This window comes from Artibeus jamaicensis, unplaced genomic scaffold, assembly GCF_021234435.1.
Source record: "Artibeus jamaicensis isolate MK-2021 breed Jamaican fruit bat unplaced genomic scaffold, CSHL_Jam_final contig_525, whole genome shotgun sequence".
NCBI lineage: Eukaryota > Metazoa > Chordata > Mammalia > Chiroptera > Phyllostomidae > Artibeus > Artibeus jamaicensis.
The window spans coordinates 970312-988839 of NW_026521874.1; the positions used below are offsets into that span (position 1 = coordinate 970312).

The window sequence follows — 18528 nt, forward strand, 5'->3', positions numbered from 1 at the left end:
TATAACGAGAGAGGTTTGCATGAGGTTGACGTCACCTGGCAGCCGAGGAGCGTGGGCTGGGATGTACGTGTGTGAACAGGAATGACTTCACCGCACTGGTCAGTGCGGGTGGCAGACACCACCGAGTGAGCATGTGCAGTGTGTGGCCGTCACATTGGAAATGACTGAGCGAGTAGAGCCACAAGTCTGCACCCAGTTTTGTGTTAAACTTGAACATCCCTCCACGGAAACTAGTCACATGATTCAGAGGCCGCAGCTGCGGGCACCTGCTGACGGGCAGCTTCCGCACGACAACACGCCTGCTCACGCATCCCGCCTCGGGCAGAGTTTTCTGGTGAAACATCAAATCCCCCGGGTGACCCAGCCCCCCTACAGCCCAGACCTCTGGCTTTTCTCAAAACTAAAACCACCTGTGAAAGGGAAGTGAGTTCAGACCACTGATGAGATTCAGGAAAAGACGACAGGGCAGCTGATGGTGACTGGGAGAATTCTGTGAGGTCCCAAGGTGCCTGCTTTGAAGGGGACTTAGGTGTCACTGTCCTTTGTACAGTGTTTCTTGTATCTTGTATCTTCTTCAGTAAAAGTCTCTATTTTTCCTGCCACATGGCTGGAAACCTTGCAGACAGACCTTGTGCAGTTACTCGGCAACCTCACACCCACTCTTTAGAAAATTTCCTGAAGATCCCCACGAACATGCAGGTTTGCGTTCGTCACAGACGCCTGCTTCCCGCTGGCGCAGACGCCCGAGGCTGCCCTGGGGGTGGGGGGCAGCCCTTCCGAGCGAGACTGCACTCTGACGCGGCACTTCCTGAGTGGCTCTGATTTAGCTGATACCCGTGGAGTGGCCTTCTCACTGAAGCTGCTCCCCAGCAGTTTGAAAAATACATTAAGTGGGAAAAATGCGTATGCTCTCAGTGAAAACAAAAACTACACTGCAAATTCAAATCAGGTGACAATCACTTCCATTTTATTTTATAATAAGTAGAACGAAGTCCCATTTGCAAAACGAAACAAACAGTGATGTTAACATGGACCACTCGCCTCTTCTGTTACAGGGCAATAAATGTCTCTTCGAAGAGAAATTTAAAAGTTTTCAATTCTTTTTTTGACCCCCCACCCCCACCCCGTGAGCCTATTTCTCCACACTGTCACCCTGCCCGGCCTGGCAGGTGTCATTTAGTGCCAGCTTCTGTCTTTACACACCCAAGTAAAGCCACACCTTGGGATCGCGGTGCGCTTCCTACTTTATGCCTTTTCTCCTTTATATTCAAAATAAATATTTCAATACTAAGGTTAATATAGGTCCCAAGCAGGACTTTCTCTCTCATGAAAGTACTTTCAGATAGTTTGAGAGACGCTGTTCATAAAACAAAGTACCTTACCCGTTTTTTCCCAAAACAAAACTGACTCTACGTTTGAGAGGCAAACAACTTAAAATATCCTAATTTTTACCTGTGAAACAAATCGGTTAGTAAGCAATCTCAGAATTAAGACTCTAAACCCCCTAATTCCCTTCCCAAGTTTCAACTACGAAGAATAGTTAAGAAGTCAAGGCCGGGAAGCCCCGGAGGCGTCACTGAGACGGGAGTGCGTGGCCCGCCGTGGCCCCGCCGTGGCTACAGGTAGTACAGGCGGTTGGACAGGGACAGGTTCGGCTCCCGGTGGATGCTCTGGCCCACGAGGAAGGCCAGCTTGTGTGCGTACTGGCAGGGCGCGGGCACGCGGATGACGCCCTTCAGGGGGAGAAAACACAGCTGCTGTCACCGCAGGGCTAGTCTCCCTGAAGGGGGAGTCTCATGACCACGGCAGCGCCCCCGGGCCCATGGGGAGGGGCACTCACGGGCCAGTTGTAGTAGACGTGACACAGCTTGTATGTCAGCCTCTGGATGTGGTCCGGCTTCAGGCCGCTGTTGTCGTAGATGACGTTGTAGTGTGTGGGAGACACGCTGCCGCTCCTCACCGCCTGGCTCACGATGAAGAAGTCGTACCTGGGGTCACAGACACACGAGCCACGCGCACGTCAGGGCTTCCCTTTCCGAAGCTCGAGGGAAGAGGACTCGGTGTCCGACAGTGAGAAGACCCTGGAGCCGGACGTCAGCCGGTCCCCTCGGGACGTGACGTGGCCCCTGCGGGCCGCCTGTGTGTGTGTGTGTGTGTTCGTGCCGTGCTGAGATGGGCCACTGCGGGTACCGGGGCGGGTCACGGGAGCCCTGGGCACCGCGCGTGCCTGCACGTCCACGCCGTGGGGGAGGCAGGGCAGTGGGGACGGGAGGCCCGGCTTCGGCTCCGTCACCCCAGACGCCCTCAACCACAGCAGCTCTCCTGCCGGCTGTTCCCGTGTCGTCAACCAAGATGCGCCTGGCGCGTTTCACTCATCAGCGACTCAGCGCGTCTTCGACAGGGAGAGTGTGAAGGACCGTCAGTGGGACCAGAACGGGGACCGGGCGGCCACACAGAGACCCAGTGGTGCAGGACGGAGGGGCGTACGGCACCCGTCTCCGCGTCCGTCGTTTTCGTGGTGACGCTAACCCACCGGGGCAGAAGCACTGTTATTGGACCTGAGGGACTTAACTATGCGATTGTGACGTCCGTGGGAACGAGAGAAAGGATGAGACCAGAATGGATCTACAACAGATTATGGGTTTTTCCAGAAAAGCGAGGGTTTTAGAAATGAGCCCCCAAGACAGCAGAGAAACTGTGGCCGAGCCGGACCTGGCGCCCGGCCCCGACTGGCGCTCGCGGCCACGCCAGGCGCTGGAGCCGGACGGGCGCTGGTGCAGGCTCCGGCACCGAGTCACACAGCGGCTGGGTTGTAGCAAAAAGGAGCGGAGTTTTCCTACTTCCCAATGCAACTTGGGTTTCCCGCCGTGCGGGGCCCATGGCGCTGCAGTGACTGCCAGCCTAACCCCTGCCGAGAAAAAGGTGAAGTCCAAGTGTGCGGCTCCGCACGGCAGTCCCAGGCGCTGCCACGGGAGGCGCCGTCTACACAGTCAGTGCAGCGACGGCTCGGCCCCGGTTTCTACAGGAAGAGGGCTCCATGCGCCGACCGCACAGCCTGGCCAACACCGTCTCCTGACGACAGGCGCCTTTCAGAAAACGTTCCCGACATTTCCACACAGGGACAAGGGTCGCTTCCTGCGAAGGGCGTCCCGTGGACGCTGCAGGGCCAAGCCCCTGGCTCCTGGCTGAGTGCTGTGAGCGCCCGACAGGGCCCGAGCCCCGCTTTCCTGTCTGCCTGCGGCAGCAGGGGGCCCAGGGCACAGAAAGGGTCACCGAGTCCACCACAGGCCCAGACGTCTCATTTGGAAACAGCCGTCTGTGGACAAGGTGCATGTGCAGAAACAAGTGCCCGCCGTCAGGCCCCGGGCCCCCCCACCGAGGAGACGGGGCCACCGCCCGGCCCACAGGGACGTGGGCACAGAAGCCTCTGCCTGCTGCTTCTGGCACCCAGGCAGCGAGCACAAGCCATGCGGGCGTCTCGGAGCAGACGGGGTGACGTCTGCAGCGTGGGAAAGGAATACGGCGTGAGGACGAAACGGCGGCGTGTCAGGGCGGACAGAACACGGGGGCCGCGCTCAGGGACCTGGCGGGACCCGGCCTGCACCTGGCCCCGCAGGCGGGACTCACCACTCGGGGCGGGTGACCTCCACGTCGATGACTGTCCCGGGAAGCGGGTTCTGAAGCCTCCCTCCAGACTGAGCAAAAAACCTGGCGTTCACACGCTTCTTCACCACAATCACCGTCAGCCTGGGGCTTGGAGGTGACAAGAACACTCAGTGTCGCCCGGGTGCCTGCACACCCCCTTCTCGGGGCCTGGGGCGAGGCCTGTGCGGTCCCCCCACTGCCCCTGCACCCCCAGCTCATCTCGGGCCCGAATCAGGGTGTGGGTCTGCAGGCGTGGGCTGCACCGCGCCGCTCACTTGTAGCCGCGACCCACGGACTTGAGGCAGTCCAGGAACTGCGGCACCTCGTAGTTGACCAGCGTCTTCAGCTGGCCGTCGCCCACGCCGTCACGGTACACGATGATGCGGCTGGGCATGTACTCGTTGCACGTGTTCCAGGCCCGCAGCGCGGCTGTGACGGGGCCAGACACACTCAGGGGGGGCCCCCCCGCGGCGGCCAGGCCCCCCCCCCCGTCCTGGGCTTGGGCCGCAGCGTGGCTCTGGGACGCGCCCTCGAGGCCCCTCCCGGGTGGAGACTGACCTTGCAGGCACACCTTGAGCCCATCCACCAGCTCCTGGCCTCTGTCCTGGAACACGCAGCGGGAGAACCAGCTGTGGGGCGAGAGCACACCGAGGGCACGCTGCCGCGGGCCCGCCTTCCCTCCCGCTGGCCGTGGTGCCGGGCACCTGCTGACGTCTGCGACTACTCAGGACGTCTCAACAGCAGGGACCGGCCTGCCAGTGCCCGACAAACACACTCACCACACGCTCTTTTCTCAGCGATCACGCCCACGACTCCACAGCTCAGCTGAAGAGAGTGCCAACTCGCACGGTGACGCCCAGGATCTCCTGGGCTCGCACAGCAGCGCACACTTTGGCCCGCCCCACTGTCCCCTGGAGAAGCCCTCAGGACAGACACCCCCCTTCAGAAGCGTCAGGCCTCCAAACGTGCCCTCGGCGATGCTGAGACACCCCCCGCCTCTCCCCCCCGCCCCCATCACGAGCCTGGTCCCACTGGTCCCCTCCGTGCTGCCAGGGCCCCGAGACTGACATCAGTGCACCACCACGTGGCGCCTGGGCCAGCTGCAGGGGGGGCACTCGGTGCAGTGCGCCCCCCCACACAACACAGTGGCAAACCTGAGACTAAGGGCCAGCAGGGGAAGGTGTCCCTCCCTGACCCGCGTGGCTGGACACCGGGGCTGGCAGCAGTTGGAAGTGAAGGGCTGATGCAGCCCCGCCACCCGGCAGGGCCCCGGCCAGCAGCCTTGCTGCGCGCTCACCGGGTCATCCCTTCGTTGATGCTCGCCACGAAGCCCGCGATGGACCGCCGCCCGGCCGTGGTGTCGTGGTAACAGTCGATGCCGACGATCATCACCAGCTTCAGCTGCAAGGGAAGCGCTGCTACTCAGACACCAGGTAGCAGGGACTCGGCTCCTCCGGCGGCATGCAGGCCGTCCCCGGCGGGGGACAGAACTCACGGGCATGTCCACCCTCCACAGCTCCCCGCCCATCTTGCAGTTCATCTGCAGGGCGATCTTTGTGGCAATGGCCATGACCGTCTGCTGCTTGCCCAGGGTCCGCGCCACCACGCACTGGCTGGGGGTTGGGCAGTCCGTGCACAGGTACTTCTTGATGGCGTCATACTTGTCCTTCCGGTTGCTCGACAGCAGGCAGACGACCTGCAGACAGACAGAGAATGCAGACACCAGGGGAGAAGTCACCCCCACAGGACAAGTGACGGTCACGCGTTTTCCACACGTCTGTGCCGTATGGTCACGAAGCATGATGTTGGCCTTTACTTTTCATTCACTACATTCGACCAGCACATGCTGACGATGAGCACATGCTGAGCACACGGCCCATGGCTGTGCACCTTGACGCCCAGGCACGAGTCCCACCAGCTTGCCGGCCACCCAGGACGGCTGCAGGACGGGGACCGAGGCAACACGAGCACAGGGCAGCCGCCCGGCGGACAGAGGGGGGCTTTCTGCCACGCTCCGTCCCCACCGCACACGACCTCCAGGAGGCCCCTTGGGTGGCGGCTTTCCGACGGCTGAGCCCTGGCTGGGAGCCTCATGGCTCCGTGGAGGGAGCCCACGGCCAACCAGGAAACCTAACGCGACGGTCCGCACACAGCCCCCTGAAGTGGGCAGGGGCCAGCGGCCGGAGACAGGCTGAGCAGGCCCTGGTGGCCTCGGGCACAGCCTGGCGCCCGACGGTTGCCAGGGCGCCTGGGTCTTCCCTGACTCACCACACACGCCAAGCGGAGGCGCCAACAAGCCCGACGTGGTGACACGCACACACATGCGCACACGCGCTGTGCACTGTGAACCTGACGTTCTCCCCCAACTGTACCTCAGGAGGGAAGGAAACACACCCCCGCCCAGCTCACGTTGAAGGGCTGGGGCTGAGCCCAGCGGTGGCTCACCTGTGCCCCAGGCCACACGCCCAGGTCCCACCCGCCCCCCTCACCAGGCGGAGCCCTCTCCCACCCTCTGCGTCCCCAGCGTCCCAGACAATGGGCAGGAACCTGCCCTCAGCAGCAGGGGGAGAGGACCAACAAAGGAAGGGGCTGTGCCCGGCCACCTAGCAGTTCCACACTGTGTGCGGAACATCCAAGGTTGGCTTTCACTTTTGTGCCAGTATTTTCCCCAAGTGTTCTAGAACAATTGAAACCATCGGGTCCAAACACATCCAAGGCAGCTTCCGACCCGGGGCACTGACCGGAGCCCGTGTGGCCTCAGAGACCTCAGGATGGTAACACACACACTTTGTGGCCCGTCTGGGAACCAAACCATGACATTTGGAAAATGAACTCGAGTTCAAGGATTTCTACACGCCCCAGTCGAGCCAGGCACTCTGGGCAGCAGCTCTGGGCAGTGGGCGACTCACTATCTGGGTGTCCGACGTGACCTTCTGCTGTAAGACTCTCAGGTAGGCTTCCGTCCTGTCGTCCACCTCGATCCTAAAATGGAAACACGTGACCAACACCGAGGGAGGGGACGGAGCGGCGCCCGCTGAGAAGCCCCCTCGGGGTCTGGTGTGTGAGGCTCTGCTGCCCGAGGTGCTGGGTGGGGGGGCATCCGCAGCCCCGCCAGCCCCTCCATCTCGGTCCTCACACGCACGTCCATGCCCGCAGGCCGTGGGCCTGTATCCGGTCTTCACACGAAGATCAGCAAGTGCTTACGTTGTGAGCACTCCCCCCGTCAGGGCCGCGGGTCTGTTTCGGAGGAGAAAACTCACATTATCGCTTTCTTCATCTGTATGCCCATGGCCGGCGTGACCTTGAACAGGTTCTGTATCAGCGAGTTGGCCGCCTCGTAGTTCCTCCGCGTGTACACCAGCAGCCAGTTGTCCAGGGGCTTCACGCTGATCAGGGGCGCGCCCCTCGTTTCCTTGGACCAGTCGGCGAACTGGGGGTTGTACTCAAACTGGGAGAGAGTTTACAGACACGGTGAAGCCGCCTGCGTGCCCCGGAGGAGGCCGGAGAGTCACCACCAGGCCCGGGGCACCTCCTTACACCTGGCGGCAGTGGCGGACAGAAGGCCCTTGGTGGCAAGAGAGATGCAAAAGGGTCTGGAAAGACGGTGGCAGCTTAGGGTTTGTGCACGTTAGTGAGAACTGCCACCTGAGCGCTGCCTGGCACGGTCCGGTCTCCCAGGGGCCCCAGCCTCGTCCTCTGACTGTGGCCCCTGCACGTTTGCCCTGCAGCTTCCGCTGCCGCTCGGCTGCTGGCAGAGGGCGGGGCGGGGGTGGTGCGGGCGGCACCGAGCCGGACACCACTGCGCTCTCCCGCTGGCTGCACGGGCCTCTGCCCTGCCCAACCTCGGGGATGGCGGGAAGGCCGCCTTACCGTTTTCCCGCCTTGGTGAATCTTCTCTGCTTGCAGAATTCTCCCTGAGAAGGACAGCAGGTTGGAGTCGAAGCTCAGACCCCAGTCTCGAAGCTCCCTCTGAACATTGTCATCTCTGTTGATGGAGTGTGTTTATACGTCAGCGTGTGAGGACACCTCGCAGTGCATGGCCGTGCCACCTCGGGGCTGGGGCCCGGCGCCGAGTACAAACACGAGCACCGTCCCACGTCCACACTGCACGTCCACACTCCACCCCTCCTTCAATGGAAAATCCCGGGGCCCAAACCTCCCCCTCCTCAAAGTAAAGCCCTGGCGTTGCACAGAGAGGACGGAGCTGCCCAAACTCACTCCGCCGTGTTGCACCCCATGGTCCTGACCGAGGACGCGGACGCCCTCCCTCACTCGGAGATGGAGGGGCGGCCCCGCCCCCCCGCACCCCCCCCCCCGCCCCCGGGACAGTGCGGCACACCGGCCCCGCGGGGGGCGTACTTGTGAATGTAGTCGATGAGCCTGCCCACCTCCCGCTGCCTCTGCTCGGGCGTCAGCCGCGTGTGCGCGGCCAGGTCCTTCATCACGCTGAAGTCGTTGCGCATCTTGTCGGTCAGGCCTGCAGAGGGGACGTCCACGAGGCGTTCGTTTGGAGGACCGAGAATCGCCCCTCGGTGTTCAGAGTGCGAGGTGGGGGTGGGGGAAGAATCTCGGGGAGACGGGCGGCTTCAAGGGTTTTCCCAGGGCGGGAGGGGCGTGGAGAAACGCTGGCGGCCATGAGGCTGACCGGGGTGACCGGCCCTGCAGTCCCCCCGACCGCCGCCCCACGCCCACACCTGTGAGGTAGCAGAGCTCCGGGATGAGCATGGCGGGGCCGGGCAGGCTGCCGCCGGGGCCCCTCCTCCGCTTGGGCTGGCTGACCAGCACCGGCTGCTTCAGGTCTGTGATCTCCTGGTTGTATTGCTGTTTGAGAAGAAAGCGCAGTCACCATGTGTAGGGGACGCCTCTGGTGACGTGCCAGCGGGCAGAGACAGCGGCTGCCACCCCCCGTGGACCAGAGGACTCGCCGCCTGGCAATTCCGGAGCCGTCACAGGCTGCTCTGAACCCTGGGCCCCCTGGTTCTGTCGGCCCTTTCCTGCCGGCCCAGCGCCCCGCCCACACCGGCGAGCCTTCTGGACACGAAGGCATCGGCCTCCCTGAAGTGCGAGCGCCTCCTCCTCAGTCTGGGTCCCTCGTCAACAGACCACGAGGCCCCGCCCATTCCTTCCTCCTGTTCCAGGACACCTTCCTGGCCGCTAGGCTCATCACTTCAGAGGCCACGAGTGCCCCTTCCGACGGGATTCAGGGCCGGGTCTGCTCACTGCAGGAACTAAGACCCTGCCCGTCCGCCTCGCCAGGCAAACATTTCACCGTCCTCCAGTCCGTCGGTGCTTTTCTTGCGATTTGCCTCTGGAGTTTCTCAGTTCAGTGAGTTCCAGGCCCAAATCTAGAGTCGTCTTGGTCAGGCCAGTGCCCTGACTCGCACCCCAGGTGGGTGCGAAAGCACCAACATCAGAACAAGGGACAGGCCCCTCCCTGCCCGTCCTGCACGTGCTCCGCTGCGAAAGGAACCTGGACCCTGCCACACGGGCGCAGGCCGCTGCGTACCTTCCTGTAGTACTCGAGGAAGCTGACCTCGGAGCCGTCCGCCTTCCTGAAGGTGCTGTTGGGGTTCTGGTCCCAGTCAATGTCATCGACCCGGTACGTTTTGTTGTTGTACCTGTGGGACGGGGCACTTACTGGTGCTTCCTGAAGACGCACCGTGGGAGGGACAATTTCAAAGTCACTCAGTAACACACGGTGTCACGGAGAGGGAAAAGGGTGTCTTACAGACTGTGCCGGACGGACAGGGAGGTGACAGTCACTGTCAGAAAACTGAGCGGGCAGGAGTCACGCAGTGTCTGTCCCACACAGATGCGTGTGTCCCCCAACACCGCCGCCCCCCCGCCCCGGAGACCCACGGGGCGCTGGGGCGGCCGCTCACTTGGTGAGGACGATGAGGCCGACCAGCTCCTTGGACACCTGCTCCTGGAAGTGGTGCTCGCCCGTCTGCTGGTACAGGCTGAACATGAAGTCCAGCACCGTCTCGCTGCGCAGCACCTTGTGGCTGACGTCCGTGCACAGCATGATGCTGTTCTCGTACTGCAGGATGGAGGTCGTGAAGCCGGGCCAGATCACCAACCTGCGGCGACACACACCCGCCCCGTCCGCTCACGCCGCCACCGGCCGGGTCTGGGGGCCAAACGTCATCACCCACTGAGCTCACGTACTGCCAGGGTCTGCACAGCTTCAGAGGAAGACCGGCTTTTTGAGATATTCAACAACGAATGCTCTTTTATAATAATTTTATAAGCTGCACTGCAAATTAATATACTAACTTTATAGAAGTAATCTGTATCTTGGCCCAAGACTCGAAAAAGTCGCCAATCTAATGGAAACCTCCTGAGTCCTTATCACAAAGCAGAGCGCCTGGGCCGCCGCCCTGGTGCCCGGTGTCCGCAGCGGCCCTCACTCCCAGGTGGTGTCGGCTCTGCGTGGGAGGCCGTGTGCGAACCCGGGGACACGTGCGTTCAGAGCCCCCCATGGTTTTAAAAACCAGGGATTCCGGGATGGCTCTTGTTATTCACTCCCAGGTTCACGCTCACGCCCTGTGACGGGCACCAGAAACAGCCCCTGGAAGAAAGTGGGTCATTTCAAGTGTCGCTTTGGAAGTTTGTGATGCGGCCTGAGGGGCGGAAACTCGGCACCTCCCACAAACCTGTGATTGGGGATGTCAATCGGGTCACTCGGGTTGTAGTAGTTCCGCCCAATCTGCTGCAAGTTCATGATCTTCAGCAGCCTGGGGACCCAGAGGTCGGAGCAGGGAGTGAGTGTGGGTGAGACCCCTCACAGCGCAACCGCAAAGGCGCAGCGGGCTCGGTGCGGGGCCCCATCTGACCAGCCGCTGCCCACCTGCTGGTTTCTACATGGCTGAGGGACTAAGGATGGCTGCCTACATTTTGTAAAGGTTGAGAAAAGTAAAAAGACGCGTGAATTATGTGGAATTCCAGTGCCAGTGTCCGTCAGCGGGTTTTGCTGGCGCGCAGCCGCGACCTTTTGCTGGTGTGGGCACTGCGGCTGAGACAGCCCGCCTGGCCCACCGCCGGGGATGTGCGCCCCGCCCTGCCCAGAACAGGGCTGCCGGCTCCTCGTTTAGAGAAGAATCCACCTGCTAATTACATCAGCCCAACACAGTGACCCACCGAAAGGAACGTCCCAGTGTCGGGGACTGAGCCTGCCGGACCCACCGGAACAGGTAAATTACAGCCGGGCACGTGTCTCGCTGTCCTCAGGCCCAGGCAGCCCCCGCCAGGCTGCCCCTGCCCCTGGGGGAGCCGACAGCTGAGCGGCAGTGTCTTATGTGAGAAATCAGACGGCCCAGATGGGGAGGCTGAAGGTGGAGAAGCCCACTGGAGCCAGTGCCTCGCACCGCGAGGGGTGACGGAGCGACCGCCATGTAAAGCTGCGAGTGCAGGCTCTCGCTGCCTGGCGTCCCCTCCCCCCCGCCCCGTGAGCTCCCCCTCTCTCGGTGGAGCGTGGGCACACGCGGGCACACGCGGGCATGAGTACCTCCGGAAGATGATGTTGTAGAACTGCAGGCAGGTGGGCGACGTGGGCGGGAGCTCGTTGGTGAGCGTGATGGTCACCCTCACGTGCTCTCCGTTGCGTGTCTGACTGAACACTTCGGTCACCTGGGGCCGGGGTGGGGGGAACGAGGAGGGGACTGTCCGAGAGGACAGAGGCGAGTGCAGCGTGTTTCTGAGGACCAGGGCAGGGCGGCCGGGCGGGCAGCGGAGCAGGCACCGTGCGCTGCTGTGCTGTGGCCAGGGCGCCCCTCAGACCGGCACGAGGGTGACACACAGGTGACACACCCTCTGAGGTCTTCTGAGGTCCTATCAGACGGGAGCCACTGGGGCTTCCCCGGCAGCTGCCCCCTGGCTGTGGCACTTCTGCTCGGAAGTGGAAAGCCCCCTCCCTCCCCACACGACACGGAAAATAACCTTGTGCCGCAGTCTCTTCGGCAGAAACAGTATTGTTCCGTCAAAAGCGTGACACCTCCCGATGAGGTCTTCGTGCTGGAACAGCAGGGCGGAGCGCAGCCTGCGGGCCTCCATGAGCGGGTTGTAGTCCACGTGGTACTGGTACAGGGCCCACTGCGGGCGGGACGTCAGCCGGAAGTGGTTGGTGCTGAGCCTCACGATGACGCCCGAGGAGCCTGCGAGAGCCAGTCGCTGCGCGGGGCGACCCGAGTCGGTCCCCCCGGGCACCTTCCTCCCGGCCCAGGCGCCCCGCTCTGCGAACAGAGGGCGGAGCGGCCGACGACGGGGGCCCTGATGCGCGACTCCGGGGACCACTGTCCTAGCTGCGTCCATCCCTGAGAGCACAGGTCCAGGGAGACATCCTCCTGTGACTGAGTGCGTGGCCCCGGCCCGACCGGCTCTCCGGCCGAGGCTGTGGAAGGAGCTGCGCTCCTACCCACCCACCTGTTTTTGACTCTTTCACGTGGTCGATGTTCTGTCTCGTGTTCACGCCGAGGTCGTGGAAGTCTCGGCGGCGGCCTCCCCTCTCTGCTAAGGACAACTCCTGAAACCCAGCAGAGATCTGCAGTTCTTAAAGCAAAGGGAAGGAAGCAAATGGCAGGCCAAGTACGACGGAGCGTCAGGTGAGGAACCCAGCCCCCGCCCCGGCTGCGGCGGCGGAGGGGCTCTGGCTGCGACCTGTGGCTTCAACTCCATGTCGGCTTCACCGGCCACAGAGCTGCTCTCCTGTGCGTCCAGCTCCTCCCGAAGGAATGAGCGAGGATGACAAAGCCCCCAGCCGTGTGGAGTTTCAAATGGCAGAGCCACCGTGGAGCGCCTCACAGGAGCTGCTGGTCGGTTGGTTCCTGCCCCTCCTGAGGCCTGGGGGCTCCACTCACCTTTAGGTCCCCATCAGCCCCCATCCGGGACCCTGAAACCCGCCCCATGTCCAGGGCCTTGACCGACTACACGACCGGGATGGGCACTGAAGCTGACCTGATGGCTACAGCAGGTCAGAAAGGTGGGGCTTGAAATTTTCCCTGAAAAATTGTGAATTTGTCTTTAAAAAGAGTCATCTCTGGATGTGGAAACCTGAGTGTAAGCTCCTGACCACAAACGGCAATGAAGCCTGCTCCCCGGGCCGCAGGCGGCCTTGCCACTGCTCCACGTGGCCTGAGCGAGACTGGCCGTCAGCCGGCACAGACAGCCCACTTCCCAGGGGTCGACGCCGGCCCCAGCTGCTGCGGCTCAGTGGGTCGAGTGCGGGCCTGTGAACCAAAGGGTCGCCGGTTCGATTCCTGGTCAGGGCACATGCCTGGTTGCAGGCCAGGTTCCCATTGAGGGGTGAGAAAAAGGCAACCATACACTGATGTTTTTCTCCCTCTTTCTCCTTCCTTTCCCCTCTTTCTAAAAGTAAATAAATTTTAAAATCTTACGTACAGCTGACACGCGGCACAGTCGGGCACAGTCTGTGAGCCCCAGGCGTGTGGGTGCGGCGCGGCGGTTCCGTGCCCCGTGTGCCCCACGCAGCTCTGACCACCTCGCTGACCACGGCCCCGGCCGGCCCGGCCCGGCCCGGTCTGGAACCACCCGTCCGCGCCTATCAGTCCCATCACCTGTCTCACCCCGGGGACCTGGCCCTCACGGGTCGGGCGCGTCGCTAACGCCCACTGTGCGTGGGGGCCGCCAGCACAGGCACCGTGTGAGCTGCTGCCCGGTGCTGGGCCCCCCACAGGCTGGAACAAGTGTCCCCTCCCTCAGGGACCACGCCGACAGAGGCCAGCAGGACAGGTGACAGGTGAGGAGAGGGACAGGACGCCGAGTGTGGGGTGATGCGAACGCCAGGACAGGCTCCCTGCTTCCCAGCGGTGCCCCTTCGGTGCCACGCCCGCTGGCCCCTCTGTTCGCTGCGCCCACCCAGCAGCACAGACGGGGCAGGGTGATGGGAGGCTGCGCATGCAGCCGAGGAAGGAGCTCTTCCGCCCTGTCACCAAGTGTCCCGCTGTCTTGTGACACCAGCAGGGCCTGTCACAGGTCTGTGCACACCACTGCCGGTGGCAGACTCACCCGCACGCTTGCTCACGCTCACAGACTTCACGGGTGGAAACTGAGCACTTGGAGCACGTGGGGGCCGCTGGCAGGAAGCGGAGCAGGGAAGCAGCCCCTCCTCCCAGCCGCCCCCGCGCTGCCGTCCCCGCACCCACCCGCAGACCAAAGCCGGCGACCTCACACTGACCCCGCCTTGCACGCGGGGCTGTTTTCCCCTAGTGAGGAGGAAGACAAGCCACAGCCACCGGAGATGCGACATCACACACCCAGATAGCTCAGTTTTGCACCAGCGACGCAGCGCAGTGTGGGGTCAGCACTGGCGTCTGATTCTGCCAGGGGTCACGGCTTTGACCTCAGTTGTGTCTGAGTTTTATAAACCAAAGTGTCAAACGTTAACCCTGGTCCAGCTCGTGACCACAAAGACGCTGAGAGAATGTTCTAAAGTGGTTTGAAGTGCACAGTCAGCGCCTTTACTGTGCGCTTACCGTTCAGTTCCCTTGTGGCAGCCCGGGCGGGTCAAGAACACGCCTTTTTGTTTCCGGGTGAGGAGGCGCTGCGGCCCTCCACCCCGGGGTGGGCGCACCGTGCGGGAGGGAGGCCGTCCTCCGACCTCAAGGAGTCGTGGGGCCCCCACTTCGGGCTCGTGCACAGCTCGCCGCCTCTAGTCTCACACCACACACACTTTCCGCTCTCCCTTCACCTTGTGACTTCTTCACCTTGTGACTTGGCTGTTGCTCCTGCTGGTCCTCGCTGTCGTCCAAGGCCGACCAGCTCCCCCTCGGCCGGCGGCTGCTGGGGCCGCGGCTGCCTGTACCCAGGCTGCTGGCTCTGCGGTCCCATGGAGACAGAGAAGGGCATTCTGTCAGCGTCGAGGGCTCGCAGGTGTGCAATGAGGTGAGTACATTCAACCAAAGTGACCTAAGTTAGTCATCGACTAGTTTATCAAAGATGCCTCAGAAAGTCACCCACGAAAGCCAAGAACCAGCCTAACGTCCCCAGAGAATGGGGCCTCTGCTGCCTCGCTGGGCCCCAAGTCCTCACCATGGCTGACAGGCCCGCCCAGCGGCGCCGTGGGTGGGGGCGGAGCCCCAGGGGCGGCCCCGGGGTGTGGGCCCGGAAGGGCGGCACTCACCGCAGCCCCGCCCACGTGCTGCGCCGTCTCCTGGCCGCGGGCCCTTCCCCTCGCTCTGGCCCTCGCGCGCCCCGTCATTGTTCTTTCCTGGAAGGAGATGAAGGCAAAGACAAGACTCTGCCCACAGTCACACTTGGCTGTGTCACAGTATCACCCGCCTGCAGTCGTAAAACGAGCACGTGGGTCATCGCTCCTTTCTAGCTCTCAGCCCCTCCCACAAACTGGGCGCGAACTGTAGGGGGCGCTGTGCTGGGTGGCCGGCCAACGCGGAACACATTCGACACAGTAGTGCGCTTGCCAGTGTGGCGAGACGAAGGCGGTTTCTGTCATCTTCCGTGGGGCAGGCTAGGCGTGGGGCAAGGTCCCTGCCTGGCCTCCCCCCCCCCATGGTCCTCGCACACTGGCTGCCTCCTCCTGGGTCTCCCCCCAATTCCACTACATCACTTATGTCCCCGGACCTCTTTCCCTCTGGGGGGTTCACTGTGTACCTGGCCTTCAAAGAAACATGCCTGGGCCACCGCTCTCTAACCTACCCCGCACTGGTGCAGGGCACCTGACCTAGCCACTCTCTCCTGTCTGTGATACCACGTGACTGCCCCCCCCTGCACCCCCCCCCCCCAGGAAGGCGGCAGCCTCGGGTTAGGAAGGGCAGCGACCCTAGGGCCGCACTGGGCCTGCTCCTGCAGGAAGCGAGCTCCGCCCTCACCTGCAGCTGCAGCTAGTCAAGCTCACCACCCGGGTCACGTGACAGCGCACGTGGAGCGCTCACCAAGTACCTGCACACGGAGAGCATTCACGAACGTTAGCCCCGGTGGAAAAGGAAGGTAAACTTACACATTTTTAAAAGTTGAAGGAAGGAAATGCGTTTTTACAAAGAGGGAGGCGGGACCTAAGTGTCCTGCTCAGGAGGTCTGCCTCTGTTGTGGGGACTCAGGGCTGAAAAGGGCGCCCCAGCCTCGCAGACACCCCGCGGGGTCGTTCGGGGAGGGGGGGGCGGGGCTGCTGGGGGCCGCGGCGGCCACAGCAGCAGGCTGGACACCACGCGCACATACGCTTTGCTGTGCGCCGGGTTGGGTTTCAACAGCTTCGAAAACGCCCCGTCTCCGAGCAGACGGGGCTGACGGCACCGCCTGACTTCCCGGCACGTCCGCTCAGCCCGCCTGATTGCAAAACCCTTCCCCGCCCGGCCTAACTCGGCGCCACCAGCGCAGTGCGTCCGGCCGGCAGCGGCGGGGCCGGGGCGCCCTTCCCCGAACCCGAGCCCCCCTCCGTCAGCTCCACGGCCCGGCTGCGCCTGAGCCTTTGGCTTGAAACCCAGTGACAGCCGGCGCAGCCTCGCCGACAGGGGGCGCGCGCGAGGCGCCGGTGCGGACGCCCCCCCCAGGGCGGGAGGCTCCAGGGGCCGAGCCCCGCGCCCCGGGGGCCCTGCGACCGATCGCGTGGCCACCCCGAGGGAGACACGGGCGCGGGCCTCCAGGCCGGGCACCGCGGCAGGTGACTCGGCCCGCAACGCGGCCGCCCCGCGTCCCAGCCGCAGCCCCCGGTCGCCGCGCCCACGGGCCGGCTTCTCCGCCGCCCGCCCCGGCCAGGAGCCCAGGGCCGAGGCCCCGCCCTCCGCCTCACCAGGCCCGCAGGACCGAGCCCGGGAAGCGACGCCACGGGCGGCGCGGGCTGCAGCGGCCCTCTGAGCTCCGTCAGCCTGATCGCCGCCCGCGCACTAACTGTCCCCGCCGCGTCCCCAACGGTTACCCGCGCCGGATCCCTCCGCGCCGGGACTCGGCTCCCGGCCGCCGACGCCGCGGCCGGACCCCGCCGGGCCGGGAGGGGCACCCCGCGGTGGACGGTGCGCTGCGGCGCCTCCGGCGGACCGGGGCGCGGCCCTCTTTTTCGCGGTGGACGGACACTGGCTTCAAAGGCCAACTGCGGCGCACGTGACTGGGGACAAACGTCGAGGCGGGCGGCTCGCGCTGCACGCTGATTGGCTGCCGCGCGCACCGGGGTTCCCAGGAGAGCCACGCCCACGCAGGGCCTAGTCCCCCGTCGCCCAGGCCCCACGTGGTCCCTGGAGCGCAGCGCAGCGTCTGTGGGCTCGGCGGGCGGGGGGCCTGGTTTGCGCTCAGCTGGGGCGCAGTCCCGTGCGCGAAGCCCACCTTCATAAACTCTGAACTGCGGCCAGGTGCGCTCTGAGCGCTGCGCAGTGGGATAGTGACTTCGTCTGGGGCTGGCCCTTACATTTAGAAGTCGACTCATCAGTTACAGAAGTGAAATTTGAATTTTGCACCCCCGACCTCCCTGCAAAATAAAATGGCATTGCGAGGCCAGGATGGCAGGCGGCTGCGTACCTAAGACGTTGAACTTTCCGAGTAGTCAGACGAACTGCGCGCTCAGGGTGTGCGCGTCCACGCGCAAGGCAGCGGTTCCCCCCTGTGCTTGCCTCTCGGCGTCTGGAGGGCTGGCGAACCCGCAGATCACTCCGCCGCCCACGGAGATTTTGATTCAGCGGCTCCGTGGGTGGGACCCACGCACTTGCATCTTTAACTGGTTTCAGGTGGTGGTTCTGCACCTGGGCCAGGGTCCCGGTCGATGTGAGCCCGTTGGCTAGTTGCTGGAGCGACTATCAGGGGAGTTTGTCTTTGGGCAAAACCATTGTAACTAGTGAGAAACAGAAGAGAATTGTTTGTCAGGTTGGAAGTGTGGCTGATGGAAACGAATCGTGTGACTAGCTGCGTCTTATAATAATTCAAACCTTGCATAACAAAGTGTAGGGGTTTGTGGCTTGTTTTAAAGCTGCATTCATAGAGCAAACATACTGTTTTTATTTACTTGAGAGCTCACAAGCCGGTGGAGGTGGGGAGTGGGTGGGCCGGATGAGGCTTTCGTTGCCCTGAGGCACCTCCCCCAGTCCTACAACCTTGTCTGTGGGCGAAAGGAACCGGCTGGATTTCCTGGTTTCCCACATTAGCTTGATTGTAGAAATCCCCTGGGGGAAGCTCTGCAAAGCGCACACTCCAAGAGCGTGCTGATTCCAGAGTTTGGGATGGGAAGGAAGAATTTTAATGAGAGGCACTGAGTGACTTTGAGGCTCCGAGACATTTGAGTCTCTTGGGCGAGTTCTCAGATCCTGACGTTATTCACACTTAAAGAATGTACGAGAAAAGGCAAGACACTTGAAGACAGAGCTAGTTTGGGACAAAAAGAAAAGCCTGGCCTCGCAAAGCTTTGCACTTTTTATAAAATAAAAGGCACAACTTGGAATACAATATGAAAGTGAACTTTTGCCAAATGTCAGATTTTGGTGGAAAAGGTGTTCTGTGACTTGGCCAGCAAGGGGCGCAATAAAACAAGAAATAGATCTCCGCAGCCTCCACCGCCGGGGATAGGAAATACCGTGAACGGACGTTAGAGGGTAGAAGCGGCACTTTTCCTGCAGTTTATTTTGCCTGGGTGCCTGAATTCCTTGTAGCTGCCAAAGATACAGTGCTTGTGGAAATATTCTGGAGTGTCTTGGGATGTGCAATGAATGAAATCTTGGTTTCTAAAGACTTAAGAAGTTGTGGTACAGGAAGATGGAGGTACTTCTTGTACCCTCACTCTTCTGATGGTGCAAACTTCCATCTCAAGGAGCTCACTTAGAGTTTGAAAGGAAAAGCTACAGAGAGAGGTTAGGGAAATATTGTTTCCACATTGACCACAGTTATGGCCCCAGGCTGGGTACCCTAGTGGCAGAAACTCTGTGTGGGACTCTG

The 18528-nt window shown here is 62.4% G+C and overlaps 1 protein-coding gene across 2 annotated transcripts; it reads right to left on the reverse strand.

The window, feature by feature from the left end:
* Positions 1-1135: 1135 nt before the first annotated feature.
* On the reverse strand, positions 1136-16669 carry PIWIL1 (piwi like RNA-mediated gene silencing 1). 2 transcript variants are annotated; one of them, XM_053669605.1, is made up of 22 exons: positions 16532-16669; positions 15489-15558; positions 14783-14869; positions 14367-14478; positions 12067-12192; positions 11584-11798; positions 11153-11274; positions 10302-10382; positions 9528-9725; positions 9152-9263; positions 8340-8466; positions 8005-8122; positions 7516-7630; positions 6906-7093; positions 6555-6627; positions 5141-5341; positions 4943-5046; positions 4204-4274; positions 3921-4074; positions 3628-3753; positions 1841-1988; positions 1136-1733 (listed from the first exon to the last, which is right to left on the reverse strand). In XM_053669605.1, the coding sequence occupies exons 3-22, from the start codon at positions 14858-14860 to the stop codon at positions 1617-1619; spliced, it is 2586 nt and encodes an 861-aa protein (XP_053525580.1). In that variant the 5' UTR covers positions 14861-14869; positions 15489-15558; positions 16532-16669; the 3' UTR covers positions 1136-1616. The 2 variants fall into 2 exon arrangements, with proteins under 2 accessions (XP_053525580.1, XP_037017057.2); XM_037161162.2 differs by lacking the exons at positions 15489-15558; positions 16532-16669 and having other exon boundaries at positions 14783-14870.
* Between the last annotated feature and the right edge of the window lie 1859 nt (positions 16670-18528).